Source organism: Melanerpes formicivorus, unplaced genomic scaffold, assembly GCF_026170545.1.
Source record: "Melanerpes formicivorus ecotype bairdi unplaced genomic scaffold, bMelFor1.0.p_v2 SCAF_29, whole genome shotgun sequence".
NCBI lineage: Eukaryota > Metazoa > Chordata > Aves > Piciformes > Picidae > Melanerpes > Melanerpes formicivorus.
The window spans coordinates 9,863,814-9,886,167 of record NW_027142381.1 but is presented as its reverse complement, the minus strand read 5'-3'; the positions used below and the strand labels follow the sequence as shown (position 1 = coordinate 9,886,167).

The 22,354-nt window shown below is 55.3% G+C and overlaps 1 protein-coding gene across 1 annotated transcript in view; it reads left to right on the top strand.

The window, feature by feature from the left end:
• Nucleotides 1–22,354, top strand: part of AATF (apoptosis antagonizing transcription factor) — a 47,720-nt gene that overhangs the window by 9,648 nt on the left and 15,718 nt on the right. The window contains exons 5-8 of the mRNA XM_068154980.1: nucleotides 9,176–9,290; nucleotides 9,574–9,778; nucleotides 10,458–10,622; nucleotides 11,378–11,461. Coding sequence (XP_068011081.1) covers nucleotides 9,176–9,290; nucleotides 9,574–9,778; nucleotides 10,458–10,622; nucleotides 11,378–11,461 — 569 coding nt within the window. The remainder of the gene's footprint in view (nucleotides 1–9,175; nucleotides 9,291–9,573; nucleotides 9,779–10,457; nucleotides 10,623–11,377; nucleotides 11,462–22,354) is intronic.

Here is a 22,354-nt window from a genome sequence, read left to right as displayed (position 1 = left end):
CTGTTTAGTGCATAGAGTCATGGAGTTGTTTAGCTGGAGAGGACCTTTATGATCATGTCTGTTTGGATGTTCTCCTTTAAGAGAGGGGTTTGGGTTTGGGTTTTATTCTGGCTTTTTTCTACTCTGATTCTTGATCTTGGAGAAAACAGAATTCTGTACACCACCCAGGGAAGGGTCTGGTGAGGAGCAGCTGAAGGAGCTGGGGCTGTTCAGCCTGGAGAAGAGGAGGCTGAGAGGAGACCTCCTTGCTCTCTACAGCTCCCTGAGAGGAGGTTGGAGCCAGGTGTGGGTTGGGCTCTTCTCCCAAGGAACAAGGGACAGGACAAGAGGAGACAACCAGAATGAGTCTCTAGTTCTATGAGTCATGAGGAAGAAGCTGGTTGAGCACTGCCTGACTGGGGATAAGATCAAGTCTGCTTTAGGTGCTGGAGAGCTGCTGTGGCTGCCTTTCTCTTTGTGGCTCACTCTGAAGCTCAAGGTGCATCTGGAGATGTTGATGTGCTAATGCAGGGCAGGTGTCACGGGGGGGTGGGCATGCACCCAAGGCATAGGCAGATTACACAGCTCCAGAGGCACAGAGCAGCTGCAGGATTAATTGGTGCTAGGCAAGATCATGGACTTAAAGACATCCCTGCTTTGAAGATTTTCCTGGGAGCCTGCACAGATGTGTGCCAGCAGAACTGGGCTTGCAGCCCGGGTGGAAATGACTGTGATCAGATCTAGCCCACTTAAAACTGGTAGCTCATTTTAATTGAATTGTATTAGTGCAGACACTTTATGAATACAGAAGGCATGGTGCCTGGCACTGCAGGCAGGCCTGGATTTGGTTCAAGTGGCTGTGGGTGCAGGTGTCCCCACATTTCACCTCTCGGATCTGTTGAAGAGTCTCTTCAGCTCTTTTGGGGCCTGAGCCAAAGCCTGTTGACATTAATGAAGACTTCTCTTGACTAACACAAAAGAATGAGCCAGCCCCTGCTTTGTGAATTTTGTTGTGATGATCCTGTGCTGTGGAGAGCCTTTGGTGAGGGCTGGGGTCAGGAGGGATGCTCAGCTCCCGGGCCTATGGGTGGCTGCTCTGTGTGTGTGCCAGCAAGCAGGAGGGGAGGGGGCTGGAGTGAGAGGCTTGAGGCAGAGGTCTTGGTTTGAGGGTGTTTGGTTAGTTGGGTGGGTGGGGGTGTGCAGAACTTGGGCTATGTGAGGTACCATGAAAGCATTTTGTGGCTTTGTACTGTCTGAATGGGTTGGAAATGCTGTGCTGGGGGTGGGGAAGTGTAGGGTATCTAACATGGGCTTTTGAGAGGCTTTGTCAGGAAAAAACCCTCTTGCCCTTCCTCAGTGAGTGCCAAGACACTTAGCTTGTGGGTTTAGTCTTTCTGAGCAGAGTTTGTGCCTGCTTCTGCTGTGTTCTCTTGTAAAATGTCACTGCTCCTGGTTTATAGCTATCTCCATAACCATGGCTTGGACACTGCTGCTGTTTGAGGTTTATTTTAAAGCTGCCTTAAATTTTAGTGCAGGAGATGCTAGGAGAGTCTGTCATTGTTGACCTGGTACACACAGACTGCAGCCTGTGAGGTTCCACCCCACATGGCTTTGCCCACACTGAACTTTCTCAGGGCAATGGAGTTCAGGCCTGTGCTGGTCTGGGTACTCCCCAGGCAAGATCTGGGCACACAAAGGCAGGCAGAGCATCCAGACAAGCCATGTGCAAGTGTCAGCTAACGGGGATTAATTGGCAATTGGTTACCTTGAGATGGAGACTGGGGGCTTGTCATGATGAATGTAATTAATGGCCTGGTGTTCTGTGGGGAGGTCAGCAGAGGGGCTGGTGTTGCCTCCTGGCCTCAGTACCTCAGGAGCTAGGAAATCCCCCTCCTGTGCAGGGGGTTCCTGCCTGGCAGGCAGGGGTGCATGCTGCCAGCTTCTTTACGCTTCCTGTAGTGCAAACCAGCAGGTTTTACCAGTCTACAAGCCCCTTGTCCTCCCTGCTTTGGGCTGACACCAGAAGATGAGGGTTGAGGTGAAGCAGCAGAGCATGAACTTCATGGAAGTGTTTCTCTTTCTTTCCCCCTCCCCCAGACCCCACTAACAAACTCCTGGGATGCCAGTGCCTTTGATTCTGTCGTTGCATCCAGTTACTGTCTTTGCTTCCAGCTAACTCCTCTAGGTCTGATCCTGTTGTCCTTACTGTCAGATGCAGTCAGGTTGGAGTGAAAGGGCTAAATGGAGTCCCTCCTGTAACTCTCTGGGAGTCAGCTGAGCTGCCTGTGTGAAAGGGGCTTGCAGCCCTGGCTCCTTTGTGCTGGGGGATACAATTTTCTCTCTGCAAAGGCTTTTGCATCCTTTGCACTCCAGTGGAACCAAGCAGCAGATTTGGCCTTTGCTGGGGAGCAGACCCTTTGTTACTGCCATCAGCAGAAGGAAACAGTTTTCCTACCAGCCTTTGAAATTCCACAGACTCGGTGTTTTGGGCAGTGAGAAGGGAATGGTACTCCATGATTTCCTAAAGTGAGCTGGAGAGATTTGCAGGAGCCTTGGTGCCCAGGAGGGAGGCACAGAGCCGTGGTGGTCTGCCCCAGCTGTTCTCCTGCAGCTTGCTCGCTGCTGGGCCCCGTGCTGAACCCTCCTGACGCTGCCTGTGCTTCCCGGGGGGCTGTTTGCAGTTTGGGTTTCAGTGCTACCCAGAGTGGGTAGGAATTGGTGGCACCCAGCATCGCTAGCACCATACTGTGGCTGCCAGAGAGGCCGTGGAGTCTCCTCTGGAGGCTGGTGAAACCTGCCTGGATGTGTTCCTGTGCGACCTGCCGTGGGTGGCTTGCCTGGCAGGGCCGGTCCGGATCGACTCCAGAGTGCCCTCCCACCCGCGCCGCGCCGGGGTCCTGTGGCAGGAGGTGCAGCGAAGCCCTCGTCCAAAGCCTGGCGTTGCAGGGGTGGTACCTGGAGGGATTCCCTCCTTCCCCTGGCTGCCAGCATCGGCGCTGCGGGCGCGGGGCAGGGAGCAGGCTGCGGGCTCGGCGGGCAGGGAGCAGGCTGCGGGCTCGGCGGGCAGGGAGCAGGCTGCGGGCTCGGCGGGCAGGGAGCAGGCTGCGGGCTCGGCTGGCAGGGAGCAGGCTGCGGGCTCGGCGGGCAGGGAGCAGGCTGCGGGCGCGGGGCAGGGAGCAGGCTGCGGGCTCGGCGGGCAGGGAGCAGGCTGCGGGCTCGGGGCAGGGAGCAGGCTGCGAGCGCGGGACAGGGAGCAGGCTGCGGGCTCGGCTGGCAGGGAGCAGGCTGCGGGCGCGGGGCAGGGAGCAGGCTGCGGGCGCGGGGCAGGGAGCAGGCTGCGGGCTCGGCGGGCAGGGAGCAGGCTGCGGGCTCGGCGGGCAGGGAGCAGGCTGCGGGCTCGGCGGGCAGGGAGCAGGCTGCGGGCTCGGCTGGCAGGGAGCAGGCTGCGGGCTCGGCGGGCAGGGAGCAGGCTGCGGGCGCGGGGCAGGGAGCAGGCTGCGGGCTCGGCGGGCAGGGAGCAGGCTGCGGGCTCGGGGCAGGGAGCAGGCTGCGAGCGCGGGGCAGGGAGCAGGCTGCGGGCTCGGCTGGCAGGGAGCAGGCTGCGGGCGCGGGGCAGGGAGCAGGCTGCGGGCGCGGGGCAGGGAGCAGGCTGCGGGCTCGGCGGGCAGGGAGCAGGCTGCGGGCTCGGCGGGCAGGGAGCAGGCTGCGGGCTCGGCGGGCAGGGAGCAGGCTGCGGGCTCGGCTGGCAGGGAGCAGGCTGCGGGCTCGGCGGGCAGGGAGCAGGCTGCGGGCGCGGGGCAGGGAGCAGGCTGCGGGCTCGGCGGGCAGGGAGCAGGCTGCGGGCTCGGGGCAGGGAGCAGGCTGCGAGCGCGGGGCAGGGAGCAGGCTGCGGGCTCGGCTGGCAGGGAGCAGGCTGCGGGCGCGGGGCAGGGAGCAGGCTGCGGGCGCGGGGCAGGGAGCAGGCTGCGGGCTCGGCGGGCAGGGAGCAGGCTGCGGGCGCGGGGCAGGGAGCAGGCTGCGGGCGCGGCGGGCAGGGAGCAGGCTGCGGGCGCGGGGCAGGGAGCAGGCTGCGGGCTCGGGGCAGGGAGCAGGCTGCGGGCTCGGCTGGCAGGGAGCAGGCTGCGGGCTCGGGGCAGGGAGCAGGCTGCGGGCTCGGCTGGCAGGGAGCAGGCTGCGGGCTCGGCTGGCAGGGAGCAGGCTGCGGGCGCGGGGCAGGGAGCAGGCTGCGGGCTCGGCTGGCAGGGAGCAGGCTGCGGGCTCGGGGCAGGGAGCAGGCTGCGGGCTCGGGGCAGGGAGCAGGCTGCGGGCTCGGCTGGCAGGGAGCAGGCTGCGGGCGCGGGGCAGGGAGCAGGCTGCGGGCTCGGCTGGCAGGGAGCAGGCTGCGGGCTCGGCTGGCAGGGAGCAGGCTGCGGGCTCGGCGGGCAGGGAGCAGGCTGCGGGCGCGGCGGGCAGCCCGGGGCCGGCGGCGGGGCCGGGGCGGCACTCTTTGTCGGGGAAGTTAGGGGCCTAAAACGTTAGAGCTTATTGTTATTCCGAGTTGATAATCTCTGCCTTGCTTTAATAATTTCCCCTCATGCCTGGGTAGCCTGCGAGTTGCACAATAATCACTCACACGGCTTTGTAATCAATGCCCACAGTAATAGGATTCCGCTGGCCAACGGCAATTAATAAATTTGTGTCTTTTTTAAAACACTGGCAAGCCAGGGCTGAAATACGACTGACTGCCTCTGCTCATTTGCATATTTATTGCAGTGGAAAAATTCCTGCCGAATGATTGATGCCGAGCCTGCCTCTTGAATTCCAAGCAGCACATTATTATGAAATGAAAAATGCCGGCCCTACAGTTGATTAAAGCTGAAGACAGTGGGATCGGTGTTTTTTAAGATTGGGGGAGAATTAAAGGCATATTTTAATAGATGTTGACAAGAAGTGAACTAACAAAAGCAAAGCGAAGGATTTGCTTGAAGAGATTTAATCAAACGTGTTCCGGGGGGGGATTAATTGCTGGGGATGCCTGGGGCCAGGGGCTGGCTGCCGGGCGTCGAGGAGAGGGACGCGCGGTGCCGCCCTGACCCGCGGCTCAACCCCTGCCCCTCGGCCCTTTGAAGCGCTGCCCCTCTTCCTCCGGCCGTGGGGATGGCTGCCTGTACCTGGGGAAGGTGCTCCCCACCCCCTCCAGCTGCTCAGGGAGAGCTGATCCCTCTCCTCCTCTCCGTTTGCCTGCCGGGGCCGGAGTCTGTGCCCTGCTGAGCTGGGGACTCTCCTGGGTGGCAGGGGAAGCTCTCCCGGTGTTTGGCATCTCGGCTGTGGCTTTGCATCCTGTGGTTCAAAGGCTTCCAGCTCTTCTGCCTCAGCACCTCCTACAGCCTGCGGAGGCACAGGGAAAATGAAAGGCTTGCATGCCGATGATACTCGGCCATGCCAGAGCCTGACGTTTAATTGAGGGGAAAAGGAGCTCATTTCCAGGGAATTTCCAGCCTGGGCTCTTCAATTTCAGCCAGAATTCATTCTGCATCTCCAGCATGGGCTCTGAATTTCGGTCTGAATTACCAGCTTGGAGTCTGAATTGCATTCTGCATTTCCAGTGTGGGCTCTGAATGTTCTTCTGCATTTCCATCTTGGACTCTTGAATTTCAGTCTGAATGACCAGCTTGGAAACTGGATTTCAGTCTGAGTGTCATGGTGGGCTCTGAGTGTCAGCCTGTCCTGCACATGTGCTGTTTGGTGCTGGTACCCCCAGCAGCGATGCTCCTGTCTCTGTCCACGTGCCCTGTGCACACAGCAGCAGGCAGGCACTGTGCTGGAGGGCAGCCCTGCCCCAGCCTGCCCTGTAAGGTGCCATGAACACAGTGGCAGAGAAAATCCTGGGGGCCTGCCCTAGTGTGTAGTTTCCCATCCCTATCCCTTGCACTCTGGGTGGATTCCCCAGGGCCAGGCCAGGAGGAGGTTGCCTGTGGAGCAGTTTTGGGAGTCCTTCTGCTTGGCCTCTGAAAGCCTGGCCTTCAGGCTCTGGCTTTTTTTTCCTCATCAACTTCAAGTGTCTCTGCATGAGGCTGCTCCACACCAGCTGCTGCTCTCTGCAGCTGCTTGGGAAGATGCAAGGAGACCTCATTTTTAGAGGTCATGAGGAAGAGTGCAGATATTTCCCTGTGCAGGAAGCTGTAAAACGCTGAGCTTAGAGCACAGGAACCATCGTGCCTGCAGCGTCCCAGCACAGCAGTGCTGGGTTTGGGTGGCAGCAGAGGCATGGCAGCAGCAGAGGCTGGTGGAGGGGTTGGCACCCTGCAGCCAGGAGCCACCCTGCACAGAGGGGGATGCCAGCAGCACAACCAGCTTGTCCCTGACCACTGGCACTGACAGAGTGCAATGGTGTGGTCTGAGAGCAGGACAGAGTTCATCTCTGGTGGGTCTCCTGCCATGCTGATACATGGCAGTGCTATCCTGAATGGAGCTGAGTACTCCAGGGCTACCTAGTGACTGGGTGAAGGGTGTATAAAAGGAGAGGCTAGGGGAGAGGATTACCAGAAGGGCTCACTGTGATTTACTGGGGCTGGCTCCCAGCTTCCTTGGTGGATTGCTAAGCTGCCTGCTGGATCTGGAACAGCTGTTTCACTCCTGTACACCAAACAAAGGGGCTCCCATGGCCTCTGAAAAGTGACTCTAACAGGTCAGCATCTCACCACAGACACTGTGACTCCCAGCTGGGCTGGAAGCCACATCCAAAGGGCTCCTGCTCTCTTCTGGGAGCAGCTGCAGATGGATCCCACTCCGCATCCTTCTTTCTTCCTCCAGGGGCAGCTATAGAAAGGGGCTGGTGGAAGGAGGGTTTGTGTGTTGTCCTGGGCTTAGCCGGCTTCTCCTGCACTCAGAGTGTGAGTTGGTGTTTTGGGGAGCGCAGTGGCTCACACGGAGATGCCATGAAGGGACCCAGTTGTGGGTTTTTGGTTTTAAGGCAGGGCTGAGCCACCTGGTCCTCCCCTCAGGCTGGGCATGCAGAAGTGACTCAGCCCTAGAGAAGGTTTTTTTGTCAGCTGGGACAGTGATGTTGATAGAAGGTGGAATGTTTACCCCAGCACGTTGCAGAGAGTGGGACAGGAAGGGTGGGAGGGGTGCAGGCTGGGGTTAACTGGGGTGCTGGCTGTGCCTGCAGGGGGGCTCTGAGAATGAGCTGTTGGCATCAGGATCTTCCCAACGGTGACCAAGTTGAGGGGAGTGGTCCTCAAACAGCCCCAGCCCACTCGTGGTGCCTGTGAAGGCCACAGTGGTGTTACCTGCTAGGTCCTGAAAGCTTTAGGCACTGAAAATCAGCGGGGACTGGCTAGGGCCAGGCACAGCTGATGGCAGGGGGAGACCCCTGCAGCGCTGCTGTGCTCTTGGGGGTGCTGCTGGCTTTGTTCTGTGAGCAGAGCAGGGGAGGGAGCAGGGGTACAAACCTGGTGGTTATCACAAGTAAAGCTGCTCCTTGGCTGCCTGGCTGCTGCAAAGCTCCGCGTTTGGGACTCTCTTTACTTGTCTGTTTCAGGCGAGGAGCAGCCCTAAGACCCCGGGCTGGGGGAGCAGGGGGGCAGCATCCAGCTTGCTTTCCAAATGGCACCGTTTGCATCTGTGAACAGTTCTGGTTCGTGCTGCCTGCGTGCAGAATGGGCTCAGCGTTCCCCCAGCAGGCTGTGGAAAGGCAAATGAGGGCATTGGAAGGAAGAGAAGAGAGGAGTCTGGGAAGCCAAGGGTCCCTTTGGAATTAAACATGGAATGGATAGGGCAGAGCAGGGGGAGGGGGCAGGGGGGTGGCACTCGGCTTCTGCAGTTGAGTTTGCAGCACACCGGTAACAATGAGAATGCCATCCCATAATGCCATTAACTACCCGAGAAGAGAGGGAAATGACCCAGCTGTAAGAGGCTCGGGATGGAGCCGGGCTGCAGTAATTAGCCCTGCCACGAGCTCGGGCATTGTCTTCCCTGCCCTCTCCATCTCCTTCCCTCCAGGTGAAGCTGCTCCCCATCCCCACCTCCGCTGGGGTCCCTCTCTCCCAGCCTGGGGGGCTCCAGCCCGCTGCCGAGTGCGGCTCCAGCGGTAATTGAGGGGCGCGGCGCCGCCCGGGGGACAGCGGCAGGGCTGCGGGAGGCAGAACCTAAAGAGTTTGGGAGCGCTGGGGTCGTTCAGCTGTGCTGCAGGCAGCGGGGAAGGCTTTGCTGTTGTAAGCTGTGCGCCGAGGCTGGGGTGGGGGCACCTCCCTTCGGCAAGCGATGCTTCAGCTGCAGACACACAACAAATGCATTTTTAAGGGCTTTTGTCTGTTTGTCTGCTGGAATTGTTTTGATGCTAACACAGGACTGGGTTTACAAGCAGGGCAAACCTAATCCCTTAATAGGTTTATACAGAGGAGTTGTCAGAACGTATCTATAATGAACAGCAGGCTGGGGGAGGCTGAGCCCAGCAGCTGATCTGCAACAGAAATCTTAAAGCATCTTCTCCTTGACACTGCTGTTACTGAGGTCAGGCTGTAATTTATCTGAAGATGGTGACAACTGAGCAGTATCACAGGGGAAACAAGCATGGGATTGAGACCTCTGAGTGCCTGGGCTGATTTCTGCCTGCACTCTCGGGCTGGCTGATGAAGATTTGCTGTGCACTCTCTCTGTATCTCTGCATTCTCCATTAAAAATACAGAACACTAGGCAAAAGCTGGGGTGAGAAGTCCTCTGCGTTCTGTTGTGCTCACTGCAAAGACAGAACAGGACTGGCAGTTAAGCAGAGCAGCCCCAGTGACTTCACATCAGAGGAGCTAGCAGGGGAAGGCCTGGGGAGCATCTGACCAGCACAGTGCTCCTCCTGCCCTGTGCACAGATGCCAGCGCTCTGCCAGCCAGCGCTGCTGCTGCCCATCAGGGTAGGGCCTGCCTGGAGATGAGGAAGGCATTCTTGACAGTGAGGGGGGGAGGTGCTGGGACAGGCTACCCAGGGAGGTTGTGGATGTCCCTGGTGGTGTTCAAGGCCAGGTTGGACCAGCCTGGTCTGGCAGGAGGTGTTTCAACCCTGTGATTCTGCTGGGTGTGTGAGGGGGGGAGCCAAGCCTGTGTGCCATGGGATGTGCAGCAGCTGTGACAGGAGGTCAGATTCAGGATGAGAAACTAAGCACTGCCAAGCACCAGGAGCAAGGACCAGTGGGAAATTGTCTCTTGTGTCTCTTGTTCTGCAGGTTACAAAGCCTTGGAGGCATTGCTGAGAGTGTTAGTGGACCTTCAGGATGAGCTGCTCTATCAGTACCCAGGCACGAGGCATCTGGTGGATGGCAAGCAGTCAGAGCCTGCCAGGTGAGTGCCAAGGGAGCCCAGAGCTCCCTGAGGGAACTGTGCTCACTCCCTGCTGCTCTCTCAGGTGCTGCTCTGTCTGGGTGACGGACCCTCTGGCCAGGTGACCATCTGCATTCCTTCTGCCAGTGTGGGAAGTGTGTTCTGTGGCTAAGGAAGGAGGCTCTGAGCCACGGATGGTCTCTCGCCGTGAAGATCACCGCGGTGCGGGAGGCCTGAGCGTGGCGGAGGGGCTGGCAGGAGTTCACACATGCTGCCTTGTTCAGTCTGTGCCTTCTTGTTGTAGTGATGAGGAAATCCCCAGCAGCAGTGATGAAGAGCAGGCGAAGAAGGCCCAGGAGAAGAGGAGGAGGCTCCCCAAGCGGAAGCTGAAGATGGAGGAGTACCCGGAGTTCCTAGCCAAGCGCTACGCCGACTTCAGGACCTATCGCAACAGCGTCCTGCAGAAGTGGCACGAGAAGACCAAGCTGGCAGCTGGCAAAATGGGCAAGGCAAGTCCTGCTTTCTGTGTTCTCAGATGCTTGTTGTGTAGCAGAGGTGTGTGATGGATGTTCTGAGTTAGGCCGAGGTTAGAGCAGTAGGAATTAAATACACAGCTGGGTGCTTGTCCCCAGCCTTAAAGGAGTTTGGAAGGAAGCTCAGCCCTCATTCCAAAGCCATTCCTGTTTTGAACAGGAAAAATAATTTCGAGGCCAAAACCTCCTGGATGGTGTTGGTGTTCCCCCAGCCAGACACCTCCTCAGAGCCAGGCTCTGGCAGCAGGTAGCTGTGTGGAAATGGCAGTGCGGCTGGTTGTGGTTTATAGCAGACCCAGAGGCTTCTGTGGCTCTCCTCCTCCCTGAGGAGTGCTCTTTAATACAATGGGCAATCATTTTGCTGAAGATCCAGGGTCTCCTAACATCCCTGAGCTGGTATTAATCATGGAGCAGTTCATCTGAACCAGAACAGCAGAGGCATTTTGTTAAGCCAGGCGTCAGGTCGCCTCGGGTTGGGAAGGGAGAGGGGAGAGAGAAACAAATAAGAAATCCCAGCAGAAATCCCGGCCAGGAAACCCAGCCCCCTCCTCTTGGAATGCTGTCTACTTAGCCACTGACAGGGAAAGATGGAGGAGCAGTGCTGCCTGGAGGAGAAGCTCTCTGCATTATCTGACACTGGTTGATGCTGTGGCAGGGGTTCGGTGCCTTCGAGCGCTCCATCCTGGCTCAGATCGATCACATCCTGCTGGACAAGGAGAGGCTGCTCCGGCGCACGCAGACCAAGCGCTCCGTCTACACCGTGCTGGGGAAGCAGGAGCAGGAGCCCCCTCCCCTCCCTCAGCCTGTGCCTGGAGACCTGGTAAGGGAGCTTTGTCTGACTCTTCTCTAGCAGCAGCAGCGAAACTTCTCTGCAAAACAATGAGCTGGAGCCCTCAGCAGCAGGAGATGTTCTTGTTGGGGAGAGATTTATGGAGGGGATAGCTCAGTGCTGATTCCTGGAATGGCCAAGGAGGAGATGTAGATGTTTCAATTCCAGCTTTATAGTGTTTGCATTATCTCCTGTGCTGGCTCCTGACAAGGAAAACAAGGTTTGGGCTGTGATTTTTCTCCTCCTGTGCTCCTGACGCTTACTGAATCTGCTCTCTGAGGCAACAAAACTTTGTTTTCGCTCTGGAGGTTAGAATCTTTAACCCAGAAAGTCACTTCCAAAACCATACTGCATACAACCTGCAGAATATCTGAGCAGGAAGTCTGTTATTAATTTAGGATTTAAGAATGAATAAATACTCAATTCTGGGAGATCATGTAGAATTACTGCACTTGCAAGATGTATTTTTGCCATTACATTAAAAATATCTGCACTGTTTTGCCAGAAAGGCTTTGCTCAGCCCTATTTATTTCCCAGTAAAGGGCTCATAAATCTCTGGTGGCATTGGCAGCGTTTCTGCCTTGCCTTTAAATGTATTCCTAGTCCTTAAGAGCTTGTTATATCAGGAGCTTTTCCCCCTTCCTCATATCCTCAAGTGTGTTTACAAGCTGCTGCACGTGATGTCATCAGAGTTAGGGACAGCAATACACAGCCGGGAGCTTGCAGTCTTTCCTTTATGCTTCTAGGAAGTCCTCCCTCCCTCAGATTCCAACAGGCACCTGAAGGACATAGATGAGGAGATATTTGATGATGATGACTTCTATCACGAGGTAGGTGATGCTGAATCTGTGTTGGGATGACAGCTGTTAATGCTTCCAGAGGTGATGTGGTTGGTTCGGGCTCTAAATTCCTCTCACCAGTGAAACTCAGCTGCCTGTTGTAACATTCCAAATCTCTGTGGATGCCTCAGAGGACTTTAATGTAGGGCAGTGCAAGTTTAAACTTCCTGCCATTACTGGCCCTGAGACAGGGCTGCAGGGTAAGGTCTGTGCCTGTTGCCCTCCCTGGTGAGCACTGCCACACAAGAGGGAAGGGACTGCATCCCTCCAGTGACTGCTCTCAGTGGGTGGAGTCCCCCAGCAGATCTTCAGAGCCCCTGAGTTGCTCTCACCTCAGCTGAAATCGTCTCATCCAGCTGCTGAATGGAAAAGCTGCAGGGCTGCTCTGGTGCTTGTCTTGGAGTGCTGCCAGCTTGGATTCAGGCCAGGTCTGCTTTGTGTTTGCAAAACTCTCAGAAGCAGGGAATCTGCACCCAGAGTGTGGAGGCTGCAGCTGAGGGAAGCCTCGTGGTTGTGATTGATTTAACAAGCAGCAGTGCCAGCTCCATGGGATGCTGACATTGCCACGTACTGAGGAGTCTGATTCACTCCCAGTCCCTCCCCAGCACACAACATCTTGGTTTTGCTCTGATGATCCACAGAGAGATTTAGCTTCAGGACTAACCAGGTCCCATTGTATCGTTGGACAGGCAGAGATTCCTGACCTGAGCAGTCCTTAGAGTGGGCAGGAAAGTGCCAGAGCAGAGGAGCAGAGCTGTTGCCTTGTGGCTGTGCTCTGAGAACTGAGTTAACCAGAAGTATTGGAATACCTCTAAAGTTTGGGGGTTCCTGTCCAGAGCCAGGACTAAAGGTGAATAAAAAGCTGCATTAAATGAGCAGTTCCTCTCCCTGATTTATGGAGAGAAAATACAGGGAGCTGTGATGTTGCCCTCCAAGAAGGTTTCCAGCACACTTCCAACTCTGCTGCTGTGGATGTCCAAGCAGATGTTTGCCTCGTGCAGGACTGGGACTGCCTGAACAGTTCATGTTTGTGAGGGCTCTACTCAGAGGATCATAGACTCAGAACTGTCTGGGCTGGGAAGACCCTGCAAGGTCACACAGTCCAACCTGACACCCCCGTGGCCATTAAACCCTGTCCCAGAGTGCCATGGCCACACATTTCTTACTCAAGGCAGCCTGCCTCAGACCCAGGATTCTGTTCCAGGTAGCTCATCTCTAGGCTGTGGATTTATTGTGAGACCTTCCCTGCTGTGAACTGAGCAAGCCTCTCTTGGGCAGCTGGAGCTGCTGGGTTCCTCTGTGAGGGCTCTAACAAGGGGATTGGAGAGTGCCTGTCTTGTGGCTGGGGCCAGATCTGTGTGACACTGGGGTGATGCTGTGGTGGAGCTCGGGCTCTGAGTGGACCAGCAGCCCAGCTTTGGGGGCCAAGTGAGCCCTAAGAGCACAGAACAAATGGAGTTAGTACGACAAAATCATGTGAAGTGGTCAAGGAGAAGGGCCAAGGATGTGGCTGAGGCCCTGTCCCTGGGGACATTCGAGGTCAGCATGGCTGTGTCCCTGGGCAGCTGCTCTAGTTGGAGGTGTCCCTGCTGAGCGCAGGGGGCTTGGGCAAGATGCCCTTGGAGACTCCAACCTGCTGTAATTTGTGAATCTGTGCAGAGCTGTGACTGGCAGCCTGTGGGCATGTGCAGAGCAGGGCATGAAGGGCTCCACTGTGGAGGGAGTGGCTCCTCTGCCCTGCTGCTCACTGCAGCTCCTGTAAGTGGTGAGCTCAGGAAAGTGTCGAGGCACAGCTTAGCTTTTCCCCTCGCTGGTTAATTGGGGTGCTGGGGTTAATCTAAATTAAAACTTAAAGTAATAGAGGTCATTGAGGGAAGAGAATCACCTGAGTAAAACAAATGGGGCTGCCAGGCACAACTGTACCTTGGCCATTTCCCAGGAGGGAAGTGGCAGCAAATTGGAGCTGTTTGAGCGCTGGGCAGAGGTGAAGGATGGGTGGCACCGCCGGAACCCCTCCAGATTGTGCTCCTTGCTCCACCAACTGCTGCCTCCTGCGCACAGCCAACCAGCCAGCAGCATCTGGCAGCACAGCAAGGGATGGGTGCAGCTTGGAAACCCCATGGACCCTAAATCTGCTGCTGAGGCTGGGGGAGGCTTGCAGCAGCAGCACTGCCTGGCAGCAGGCTCCGGCAGCTTCCCCCAGCCTCGTACATCACACAGACATCTGCTGAGCCGCCGGCAGCCACACATTCATTTTCCTTTCTTGCTTGGGGGTTTTGTTTGGGGTTTTTGTTTGTTTTTTTCATCCTTCCCTCCCTCCCTCTCTTCCTCCCTCCCTTCCTCCCTCCCTCTTTCGCACCCTACTCCTCTTCTCCAGTGTGCTTCTTGGGTGAGGTGATCTGTACAGGTTCCTGCTGCACTGCGTGCAGGTGGTTGTAGGGTGCCAGCCCCTTGCCAGCCACCGTGCAGCACCTCTTCTGTTGCCCTGGTTCATGTCTTCTGTGGAGTGGGGCTGGGCAGAGGTTGGAGCTGAAGCCACCTCGGTGCCAAGGCAGAAGGAGATGGCTGTGTGTTTTCTGTCACCCCAGTTTAGCTGGTTCCATGAAGTGCTCTCTGTGCTGGCCGGGGTGGTGACTGCAGCTGGGCTGCGCTTGGCAGGGGCAGGCTGCGCTTCGCTGGGGCTCTGACAGGCCACAGAATGTGTTTGCCTTCCAGTGGGTCAGAGCTGGGCAGTGCCTTTGTGTGCCTGGATGTGCACAGGGAAATAAATCAGAAAGGGAGCTGCTGCTTCAGGGCCAGCCAGCAGCAGCAGCTCTGCTTGTTGGAGCAGTTTAGAAGCTGCCCTCTGTGCATGGCAGTTCAGGTGAGTGAGGACCTCTCGGTGGCTGCTGAGGTTTTGCTTGGTGCTTCACTGTAGGTCCAGACCTTTTCCTTTTGTGTTTTGGTATCACTTTCATGTTTCTAAATACCATTTTGTAGTGATTATTGTGTTTGCTGCCTATGGCTTATGGAAGGGAAACATCCAGTAAAGGAGGACACTGGAAACAAAGTTCCTGTGCATTTCAATGTGATTTAAGCAGGTCATAATGACTGAGGGCTGCTGGCTGTGCCTGAGTTAAAGACAGCAGAATAAGTAGCTGCACTGTTTGGTTATGATCTATAACACTCTGCTCTGAATCTGCTTTTCTTGTCCAGGTCTTGGTGTTCAGTGAACTCAGCAGGTGGGGCTGGTGGAACTGCACAGTGCAGGATTTGGTTCCCTTCCCTCTGCTCGTCCCACTTTGCCTTCTCTCACACTCTGCTTTTCTGAACAGTGACATTCTCCCCTGTGCTGGCCCATGCTGGATGGTGATGTAAAGCAGAGCTGAAGAGTGCAAGTGGAAAGGTTTTGTTTAGGTTGCACTGGGTGGGGATAGTTAGACTGCTTCAGAAGGATCCTCATCACTGAGAGCAGGGAGAGGCTAGACCTGGACCCCATCTCCTTCTCCTTTAAACTCTCTGTCATACATGGACCTGGTGCTTAGGACATGGCTTAGTGCTGACCTTGCAGTGCTGGGGCAGAGGCTGGACTGGATGATCTTGAAGGTCTCTTCCACCCAAAGAGCTTCTGTGATTCTGTTTCAAGGGAAGCAAAAGGAAAAAGTCTTTTTCAGAAGTCATCTTCAGGTGGAATTCATTACAGCTGGTACTGCAGCATTAAGACTTAAAATTCCAGCCTGCTACCAGGGAGCTGCTGGTTTGACATGCTACAGTGGAGATTTTATTATTAGGTTGAAATACTCCTCTAGTAAAGGAGAGAATGGAAATTGGTTTATTTCCAACAGGAATTAGGTTAGTTTTCAAATAGCTTGTCAGGCAGCTTCCCAAAGAAAATAAACCTTTAGAATAAACCAAACCAGGTTGGAAGAGACCTTCAAGATCATCGTGTCCAACCCATCAACCAATCCAACCCACCCAAACAGCTAACCCATGGCACCAAGCACCCCATCAAGTCTCCTTCTGAACACCTTCAATGACGGCGACTCCACCACCTCCCCGGGCAACCCGTTCCATAGCGCAATCACTCTTTCTGTATAGAACTTCTTCCTAACATCCAACCTGAACCTCCCCTGGCGCAGCTTGAGACTGTGTCCTCTTGTTCTGGTACTGGGTGCCTGGGAGAAGAGACCATCATCAGCCTGTCTACAACCTCCCTTCAGGTAGTTGTAGAGAGTGATAAGGTCACCCCTAAGTCTCCTCTTCTCCAGGCTAAGCAGCCCCAGCTCCCTCAGCCTCTCCTCATAGGGCTTGTGTTCCAAACCCCTCACCAACTTTGTTGCTCTTCTCTGGACTCGTTCCAGCAAGTCAACATCCTTCCTAAACTGAGGGGCCCAGAACTGGACACAGTACTCGAGGTGTGGCCTAACCAGTGCAGTGTACAGGGGCAGAATGACCTCCCTGCTCCTGCTGGCCACACTGTTCTTGATGCAGGCCAGGATGCCATTGGCCCTCTTGGCTGCCTGGGCACACTGCAGGCTCATGTTAAGCCTACCATCAACCAGCACCCCCAGATCCCTCTCTGCCTGGCTGCTCTCTAGCCACTCTGACCCCAGCCTGTAGCACTGCATGGGGTTGTTGTGGCCAATGTGCAGAACCCGGCATTTGGATGTGTTAAATCTCATGCCGTTGGATTCTGCCCATCTGTCCAGCCTGTCCAGGTCTCTCTGCAGAGCCTCTCTACCCTCCAGCAGATCAACTCTTGCCCCCAACTTGGTGTCGTCAGCAAATTTACTGATGATGGACTCAATGCCCTCATCCAGATCATCAATAAAGATGTTAAAGAGCACAGGGCCCAGCACTGATCCTTGGGGCACACCACTAGTGACTGGTTGCCAGCTGGATGTGGCACCATTCACCACCACTCTCTGGGCTCGGCCCTCCAGCCAGTTCCTAACCCATCGCAGTGTGCTCCCGTCCAAGCCATGGGCTGACAGCTTGGCCAGCAGTTTGCTATGGGGGACGGTGTCAAAGGCCTTGCTGAGGTCCAGGTAGACTACATCAACAGGCCTCCCCACATCCACCAGGCGGGTCACCTGATCATAGAAGGAGATCAGGTTGGTCAGGCAGGACCTGCCCTTCCTAAATCCATGCTGGCTAGGCCTGATCCCTTGGCCATCCTGTAAGTGTTGTGTTATTGAACTCAGGATGACCTGTTCCATGATCTTGCCTGGCACTGAGGTCAGGCTGACAGGCCTGTAATTCCCTGGCTCATCCAACCGGCCCTTCTTATGGATGGGCACCACGTTGGCCAGCTTCCAGTCCTCTGGGACCTCGCCAGTGAGCCAGGACTGCTGGAAAATTATGGAGAGTGGCTTGGCCAGCTCATCTGCCAGCTCTCTCAGCACCCTAGGATGAATCCCATCTGGTCCCATGGACTTGTGGGGATCCAAGCTGCTAAGGAGAGTTCCAACTACCGCCTCATGGAACATAGGGAAACTGTGCAGCTCCCTGGCTCCTTCTGCTAGCTCTGCAGACCAGCTGTCAGGAAGACGTTCTGCCCTTCTAGTAAAAATTGAGGCAAAGAAGGTGTTAAGTATCTCTGCCTTTTCCTTATCCTTGGTTACAATGTTCCCCTCCGTATCCACCAAGGAGTGGAGGTTTTCCTTCCCCTTCCTCTTACTATTAATGTATTTATAGAAGGACTTTTTGTTGTCCTTCACAGTAGAGGCCAGTTTAAGTTCCAAGTGTGCTTTTGCCTCCCTAATTCTCTTCCTACAAGACCTAGCAACATCCTTAAACATTCTGTGGGTTGCCTCCCCTCGCTTCCAAAGGTGATACACCCTCTTTTTTTCCCTCAGTTCCATTAAAAGTTCATGAACCATCCAGGCTGGCCGTCTGCCCCGGCGGCTCATCTTCTGGCACATTGGCACAGCCTGTCCCTGAGCCTTCAACAATTCTTCATTGAAGTAGGTCCAGCTCTCCTGGACCCCTTTGTTTTTAAGGACTTTATCCCAAGGAACCCTCTGAATTAGTTCCTTGAGTAACCCAAAGTCTGCCCTCCGGAAGTCCAGAGTGGAGGTCTTCTTGCCGCCCCTCTTGGCTTGACCAAAAACCGAGAATTCAATTATCTCGTGGTCACTGGACCCCAAACACCCTCCAACCACCACATCACCCACCAGTCCTTCCCTGTTGGTGAAGAGGAGGTCAAGCATAGCCTTGCCCCTGGTAGGCTCTCGCAGCACCTGGGATAAGAAGCTGTCCTCCATGCATTCTAAAAACCTTCTAGACTGTCTCCTCTCTGCCGTGTTGAGTTCCCAGCAGATGTCAGGCAGGTTGAAGTCACCCATGAGAACAAGGTCCGGAGATCTTGAGACAGCCCTAAGCTGCCTATAGAATGCTTCGTCAACATCTTCCTCCTGGTTGGGTGGTCTATAACAGACTCCAACCAGGGTGTCTGCCCTGCTGGTCTTCCCTCTAATTCTTATCCACAAGCATTCAACCCGATCATCCCTAATCTCCATCTCAATGGCATCTAGTGTCTTTCTGATGTACAGGGCCACCCCTCCACCCCTTCTTCCTCGCCTGTCTCTCCTGAAGAGCTTGTAACCGTCAATTGCAGCGCTCCAGTCGTGTGAGTCGTCCCACCACGTCTCTGTGATGGCAACTATATCATAATTTTCCTGCTGCATCAAGGCTTCCAGCTCCTCCTGTTTGTTACCCATGCTTCGTGCATTAGTGTACATGCACTTCAGCTGGGCTGCTGGTTTCACCTCCAACTCTAGCTTGTCGCCCCCAGACTCTTGTCTGAGAGGACTCTCTTCAGCCCCTTCCCCCTTCGAAACTAGTTTAAAGCCCTGTCTATGAGACCCGCCAATTCCCTACCCAGGATTTTTTTATCTTTGGGGGACAGTCCGTTCTCATATACAGTGATCTTTCCCCTTCTCTGGGACAGATGTTCTCTATCTGTTGTCAGCTGGCCTGGTGCAGTGGAAAGTTTCCCAATATCAAAAAACCCAAAATTCTTTTGACTGCACCAGCCTCTAAGCCACTTGTTAACTATAGCTGCTGACCTGTTCCTTACTGTATTCCCTCCTGCAGTTAAAGGTATTGATGAAAAAATTATTTGTGCCCCTGACCCCTCAACCAGGTCTCCCAGGGCCCTGAAGTCATCTTTGATAGCCCTGGGAGTTCTGGTTGCAACATCATCATTCCCTAACTGCATAACTAGTAAGGGGTAGTAGTCAGAGGGCTGTACCAGTTTAGGCAGCCTACTGGTAACATCATTAACTTGGGCTCCTGGCAGACAACAGAGTTCCCTATGAGATGGGTCAGGCCGACATATAGGGCCCTCCATTCCCCTCAGAAGGGAATCACCAATAACAACTACCCTCCTCTTTTTATTGAGGGAACAGGTCCTGATGCCAGAAGAAGACTGTTTGACCTTAGGCTGCTTTGCCTTAGGCTGTTTAATCTTAGGCTGCTTAGCTTTAGGGAGAACCCCAGATGGTGTGTCCTCCGGCATCAGGACCACCTCACCCTCAATTTCCAGTGCTCCATATCTGTTTTCTAAGAGCAGTGGGGAAGGTGAGGGGAGGCAAGGAGGTTTAACTTTGCGTCTTTTGAGAGTAACCTGCGTCCATTCACCTCTGCTTTTTGAATAACCAGCCTCTGCTGGGGGAGCCTGCAGAGCCTGCTTACTCCCATTCAACTCTTTCCTCTTCTGATTCTGATTCACCTCTTTCCTCTTTTGGTCCATCTCCTTCCTCCTCTGGTTCATCTCTTTCCTCCTCTGGTTCATCTCTTTCCTACATTTCCTTACATTTCTAAGGCTAGCAAACTTATCCCTCAGTCTGGCCACCATATTAAGTAGATAGTCAACCTGCTCACACCTTATACAAGAGTTGCCCCCACTACCCTGCGTCTCAAGGGCCAGGCTCCAGCATTCTCTACAGCCAGATACCTGGACAGCTACCTGCTTCTGTTCTACCTCCGTCTGGGTCGACACTGATTTTTTAAGGGAGATTTTGCTGCGAGTTACAACCATGGCTGTCCCTGGCCACAGCACCTACTGCCAATTTAAAAACAAAAACAAAAACAAAAAAAAAAAAAAAAATAAAAAAAAAATGGGCGGCGCGTGAGCGTACAGGAGAACACGGGCTGCCCGACGAAGTGAACCCCCCGAGCCGCAGCAGAGCCTTTTAAATTCAGCCGCTCCCGCCGCTGGGACCACGAGTCTGACCACGTGAAAGAGCGGCTGCTCCTTCCCCGCGGCTAAAAACTCGGCAGCGATGGCGATTCCCGCAGCCCGAAAAGGAGAGCAGCGGCTGGTCCCCGGCGGTTGCTGGTCTGGGTGCTGTCTCGAGGAAGCTGCCCGACGAAGTGAACCCCCCGAGCCGCAGCAGAGCCTTTTAAATTCAGCCGCTCCCGCCGCTGGGACCACGAGTCTGACCACGTGAAAGAGCGGCTGCTCCTTCCCCGCGGCTAAAAACTCGGCAGCGATGGCGATTCCCGCAGCCCGAAAAGGAGAGCAGCGGCTGGTCCCCGGCGGTTGCTGGTCTGGGTGCTGTCTCGAGGAAGCTGCCCGACGAAGTGAACCCCCCGAGCCGCAGCAGAGCCTTTTAAATTCAGCCGCTCCCGCCGCTGGGACCACGAGTCTGACCACGTGAAAGAGCGGCTGCTCCTTCCCCGCGGCTAAAAACTCGGCAGCGATGGCGATTCCCGCAGCCCGAAAAGGAGAGCAGCGGCTGGTCCCCGGCGGTTGCTGGTCTGGGTGCTGTCTCGAGGAGTGTTCATATGCTAAGCGTTCCACTGGTAGCAGCTCTTCCCAGAACAAATGTTCATCATTGATGGCAGCAGGTATGCCCAAGGAGAATTAGGAATATACATAATCCCCTTTTTTCCCTTCTCTGCTCTCCTGCTCCCTCCTCCCCCTGGTTTGGTTCTGTTGCATGCCATCACACTTTATAACAGGCCTTGATAATCAGTCCTGGCTGGGAGCAGCTCAGCCCCAGGAGCTGAGCAGAGCCTGGCTGGGTGGAGAACGTTGAATAAAACACTGAAGCCTTCAAAGGGGGCTGGCAGCAGCTTGCTGGGCAGGCTGCCTGTGGGTGAGAGGACTGTCCTCCCTCAGCTGCTGAGACACTGAACTGAGCTGTTACTACCTGGGTTTCCTCCCATTCCAGGGGGTTCCACCTCAACATGAGGAGAAACTTCCTAGGTGTGAGGCTGCTGGAGCCTGGAGCAGGCTGCCCAGAGAGGTTCTGGAGTCTCCTTCTCTGGAGACTTTCAAGGCCCACCTGGATGTGTTCCTGTGATCTGCCCTGGTGACCCTGCTCTGGCAGGGGGTTGGACTGGATGATCTGCAGAGGTCCCTTCCAGCCCCTGCCATGTTGTGTGACAGTGTCCTGGCAAGGGTGAGCAGCTGCTGGTAAGCCCCAGGTCTGGATTCTGCTGCTTTCAGCAAGTGACTCAAGATGGCAGAAGCAGGCTGAGGCTCTGCTTGTCCCTTGTTCTGCACAGCTGGTTCAGAATGAACCTTGGCAGCCCCTTGTTTGATGTTTTATTGGCACAGAGAGCCTGGCAGGTCCGTTTCAAGTTGCCTGTGTGACCACCAGCACTGAGGCTGCTTCTCACCTCCTCGTGTACCTGGCTGATGAATCAAAGGCAGCAGTGCCCCTCAAGACAGAGCAGGTGGCTTTGATGCACTGTGGCAGAAGTGACCCCTGCTTTTGCTGGCTCTGTCTGAAGATTTGAGTAACATCAGAGGGAAAGTGTTCTTTTTGTTCTGCTTACACTTCCAGGCTCTCTAAACCCAACTGTTTGCTGTGATACAGCCTGGATCAGCTTTGCCAGGGGTTAATTGGAGTTGATTGCACGGTCTGGGACAAGTGAGCCTTTGTCACCAGGCTGCCTGCAGCTTTCTGCCCTCTTTGTCTCAACTGGAAATTCCTGGGGGTCTGCAAATCAGAAAGGTCAGCACCTGTGGTATTAGAAACACTGGCAGACAGTGCATGGCCAAAGAGAAATGCTTGTGTGCTGAGGAGGCAGGCGATGCCCAGCTGCTCCCAGCTCTGTGAACGTGGCCTTGGCAAACCATGCAGCATCCCTCTGCCTTCTTCAGCCATGGGGCTGGTAGTCATTGAACCATGGAATCATTGGGGTTGGAAAAGACCTGTAAGGATGAGAGGGAATGGATTGAGGTTTGAGGAAGGGAGATTGAGACTGGAGATTAGAGAGAAACTCTTTACAGTGGGGGTGGGGAGACACTGGAACAGGCTGCCCAGGGAGGCTGTGGATGTGCCCTCCCTGGAGGTGTTCCAGGCCAGGCTGGATGAGGCCTTGAGCAGCCTGGGCTGGTGGGAGGTGTCCCTGCCCATGGCAGGGGGTTGGGACTGGATGATCTGTAAGGTCTCTTCCAACCCAACCCATTCTGTGACTCTCTGAAGCTCTGGTTCTGACTGGGGAAGCCTGATGGGGTTGGTTCTGGTAGCAAAGCTTTGCCTGAGGACAACTTTTGGCATCCTCACATGGTTCCAAAGGCAAAGCAAACAGCTCAGCAGCTTTCTTCTGCTTGCTGTTGCCTGTTGGCTGGTTCCAGCTCTTGGCACGGGCAGCTTGGAGCTGGCTGCTGAGCTGCAGGCCCTGGGAGACTGAGCTCAGGCTTGTGGAGCTCAGGGCAGAGTGAGGAGCTCAGGGTGGGGAGGCAGAACCAGGACATGTTTCAGATCCAAGCCTTTTGGTGCTGGAATTGCCTGTATCAGACTCTGCTCTTCACACATCAGGGCTTAGTGCTGATCATGATTTACTCACACTTCCTAGTTAATAATTAGCCATTGGGAGACACATTTATCACTGCTGATGGAACCTGGGGGGTCTGAGGAGAGTTTTCTGTTTTGACTAATAAAT